Below are 4428 nucleotides of genomic sequence, written 5' to 3' on the forward strand. Positions count from 1 at the left end.
TCTTCATAAAGACAATAAAAAAAAAATTCTAACTAAGCAAATCAAACCACATTCGAAATAATTTTTAGCTCTTATTATTGGAATCTACATGTATATATATACATATATAGAGAATGAAATTTGTAACTAACTAAGTTATCTTAATCTTAACGTTTGTGATTTAGTCAACGTTTAAAAAGTTATGAGAAAATAGCCAAATGTATGAGGTGACAGTTGGGGTAATCGGTTAAAATTCCAAAAGTGTCCTTAAATCAATTTAGCGGGGTTTTTTTTTTCTGGATTCGTCACTTTCTCTTTCTTTTGTTTTTGAATTCGTTACTTTCTCTCTCCTATTTTTTTAAAACATTTTTTTCATCCAAACTTCAAAAATCCATATCTATCTCATATAAACTCGAAATTGAGTGATTCCAAATCTTACGGATTTGTGGCGTCGAGATCTTCAAAAATATACCTATTGTGTTGTGTAAAATAATTTTTAATGTCATAGATGTAGAAAAATCACGTTAATGCCTTAGATATGGAAATAACTTAAAATTTTCGGAAATCATCTGGAAATAAATGGAAATTTATTGAATACTTCTGAAAAAATCATTACAAACACACGTAAACATGACGCATTAAACATGATTTTTCATCAAACACAATGGATCATATATTTAAAAAGTAGTAACAACATTAATGGCATTCATAGTACCAACAAAGAGGATTGATTAAATAAATCAATCCGAAGGTATATTTTTTAAGATCTTGGTGCCACGAATCCGTAGGATTTGAAATCACTCAATTTCAAGTTCATATGAGATTGTTGAATCTGAGAAGAGAGAGCTTTGAGAGAAAATGAAGAGAAATCCCTGACTCAATATCGAGTTCAGAGGGAAAAAGAAAAATGTTCTTATTGAAACGAATGAGGATTTCAAATCCTTTATACAGAGACAAGTCATTTATACACTTAAACGACCGATATACAAGTATCAATAAAAAAACGACACAATGAACTTGTACCGACTCAATAAAACAGACTCCTCTAAACTCTAATACACCCCCTCAAGATGAACTGTAGATGTTTTTCAAGTTCATCTTGGATGTCAAACGAGTCAGAGCTGGAGAAGCCAAAGGCTTCGTGAAGATATCTGCGATTTGATGCTGCGTCCGGATTGGCAAGAGCTTGACTAAACCATTTTGAAGATGATCACGTACAAAATGTAGATCAACTTCAATATGCTTAGTACGCTCGTGAAATATCGGATTCGAGGCAATATGTAGAGCTGCCTGATTGTCACAGTAAATCACTGACGTTGATCCTGAACTGATCTGAAAATCCTGCAAAAGTTGCTTCATCCAAATGACCTCGCTCATAGCAGCTGCCAACGATCGAAACTCCGCTTCCGCCGAGCTCCTCGAAACCGTAGACTGTTTTTTAGATTTCCAGGCCACCAATGATTCCCCTACAAAAACACAATAACCAGTTATTGAGCGCCGAGTATCACCGCAAGTAGCCCAATCAGCATTTGAAAATGATCGAATCTGTGTGGAAGAAATAGATGGATAGAAAAGTCCATATCCAGGATTGGATTTGATATAACAGAGCAGATGATGCATTGCCTGAAGATGTGCAATCCTCGGAGCCTGTACAAATTGACTCAAAGAGTTAACAGCATACGTAATATCAGAACGAGTGATTGTTAGGTATAACAATTTTCCAATCAAACGTCTATAAACAGTAGAATCACCCAATAATTCCCCATCCTCAACAGACAAAGAAATACGTGGGTTCATGGGAGTCCTAACGGGTTTAGATTGAAGAAAATCAACATCATCTAAAAGTTGCAGAGCATATTGTCGTTGATTGACAACAATACCAGACTTTGACTGAGCAATCTCCAATCCAAGGAAATATCTCAGCTCGCCAATGTCTTTTAACCTGAAAACACTGCTCAAAAAAGATTTTACTTCAGTAATAATTCCAACATTCGGACTTGCTACGATAATATCATCAACATATAACAAAATAACTACAAAACAAGGACCAGAACCACGAGTATACAAGGAGTAATCACACTTTGATTGACTAAAACCTGCTAGCTTGCCTGATTCTGTAAATTTCATATTCCATTGTCTAGAAACTTGCTTTAGACCATATATTAGAGTTTAGAGGAGTCTGTTTTATTGAGTCGGTACAAGTTCATTGTGTCGTTTTTTTATTGATACTTGTATATCGGTCGTTTAAGTGTATAAATGACTTGTCTCTGTATAAAGGATTTGAAATCCTCATTCGTTTCAATAAGAACATTTTTCTTTTTCCCCTTGAACTCGATACTGAGTCAGGGATTTCTCTTCATTTTCTCTCAAAGCTCTCTCTTCTCAGATTCGACATGGTATCAGAGCGACTCTGAAGGTTCTCGATTTCTCCGATTCAAATCTTTCTTTTCTCCTCTTGCTATCGAGATTGTTTTTCCTCCGGCCTATATGACGGAACATTCGGCGACCTCGACAGAGAGAACGGATATCGGAATCGCAGGAGCTCCAAGACCTAGGTCATCCATGGAAGATTCTTTCTCTCCCTACTACCTTCACCACTCGGATTCATTTGGTGGAAGCCTAGTCTCTCATGTCCTCAATGGAGCGAATTACATGCCGTGGAGCAAGTCAATGTTGATTATTCTTGAGGCCAAGAATAATCTAGGGTTCATCGACGGAACCATCACGAAGCCATCAGCGGACGATCCAGATCTTCTACGACTATGGAACCGAAACAACATCACAATCGTGGCCTGGATCATGAATTCCGTGAGCAAAGAGATCGCCACAAGCATTCTCTATGGAGGAACGGAAAGAGAGATATGGAACGATCTCAAAGATCGATTCCAATTGTCCAACGGCCCAAGAATCTTCAATCTTCGCAGGGGAATTCGTGAATCTTGCACAAGAAAATCAATCCATCGGCATCTACTTCACAAGGCTCAAGGTTGTGCACGAAGAACTCAGCGACTTCAAGCCTGAATGTGTTTGTCCTTGCAAATGCGGAGGAAAGGCGAAATTGTCTGATTATGCTCAATCGGAATACGTGATGCAGTTTCTCATGGGGCTGAATGAGACTTACACTCAGCTAGAGGTCAAATCTTACTCATGGAGTCGATTCCACCTATCACCAAGGTCTATGTGATGCTGTCTCAAGAAGAAACACAAAGATCGGTGAGATTGGACTCGACTCCTTCCAATGATCAAGCGAATTCTCTGGCCATGGCTGTTCGTGATGATCCAAAGAAATTCAAAGGCAAAGATCGACCTCTGTGCACACACTGCAAAATGCTGCGACACACCGTCGACAAATGCTACAAAATTCATGGATATCCTCCGGGCTACAAGTTCAAGTCCAAGACTCAAGCGAACACTGTTGAAGGCTCGAGCAACGGAGGAGGTTTCGATAATTCAGCATCCACAGCCTCTTCGTCCAACCTCTCATCGCAGCAAATTCACCAGATCATCAATCACCTGTCAAATCAACTCTCATCCTCGAACGTGACCACTCCAACCGTCTCCGGTGAAGTCAACATGACTTCATTCCAAACAGGTTTATACGGTTTGGTTAACTCTACTCAGACATCTAATTTTGTTTGTGATTCATGGATTCTTGACTCAGGTGCTACGCGCCATATTTGCGCTGAGAAATCTTTGTTCATTGAATTGAAATCCTTACAGAATTCGACTGTCACTCTTCCTAATCGAACTGTTATCCCTGTCAATTATATAGGAGACATAAGACTGAGCATTGATCTTGTTCTGTATAATGTTCTTTACGTTCCTTGTTTCAAATTCAATTTGATCTCTGTTAAGGCTTTGACCAAAGAATCTAAACTCTAATAGAGATAAATATGGATTTTTTAAGTTTTTATGAAAAAAAAAATATGTAGGAAGGAAAATAGGAAAGAGAAAGTGACGAATTCAAAACCAGAAGAGAGAAAGTGACGAATTTAAAAAGTTAGGGTCATAAAAGTAATTTTTATTAGCTATCACTTATGTCACATTGGATGTCTGGTTATTTTTCCAAAAGTTTGCAAACGTTGACTATTTTCAAAACATGAATATTTTTTTTTTGCTATTAAACTACAATGCCCTATAAAGAATTCCATGCATTTTGATGGCAGCTCGATGGTTTTTATGACTTTCATTTCAATACAAATTTTTAAGAATCGATGCATTTAGACCATGGGAATGTATATTTTTACAAATCGATACATTAATCATGGGAAAATGGAGTTTCAATGATTTTTAAGTTTAATTTATTTAAATAAATTCAATAATGTTTTGATGATTTTAAATACAATTGAGTTTGTTTTAAAACGATTATCAATTAAAATATAAGAGTTGTTGGTGATAAAAAAATACTCAATACTTTTTATTTGTTGCAGTTTAATACCCTTTATTTAA

At 36.7% G+C, this 4428-nt stretch overlaps 1 protein-coding gene across 1 annotated transcript; it reads left to right on the forward strand.

Annotated features, from left to right (window-relative positions):
* Positions 1-2466: 2466 nt before the first annotated feature.
* On the forward strand, positions 2467-3093 carry LOC149388830 (uncharacterized). The gene is made up of 2 exons (XM_089622516.1): positions 2467-2965; positions 3074-3093. The coding sequence occupies exons 1-2, from the start codon at positions 2467-2469 to the stop codon at positions 3091-3093; spliced, it is 519 nt and encodes a 172-aa protein (XP_089478642.1).
* The last annotated feature ends 1335 nt before the right edge of the window (positions 3094-4428 follow it).

This window comes from Urtica dioica, chromosome 8, assembly GCF_054948205.1.
Source record: "Urtica dioica subsp. dioica isolate 48M chromosome 8, U.dioica_male_clone48M_v1_H2, whole genome shotgun sequence".
In the NCBI taxonomy this organism is placed as follows: Eukaryota; Viridiplantae; Streptophyta; class Magnoliopsida; order Rosales; family Urticaceae; genus Urtica; species Urtica dioica.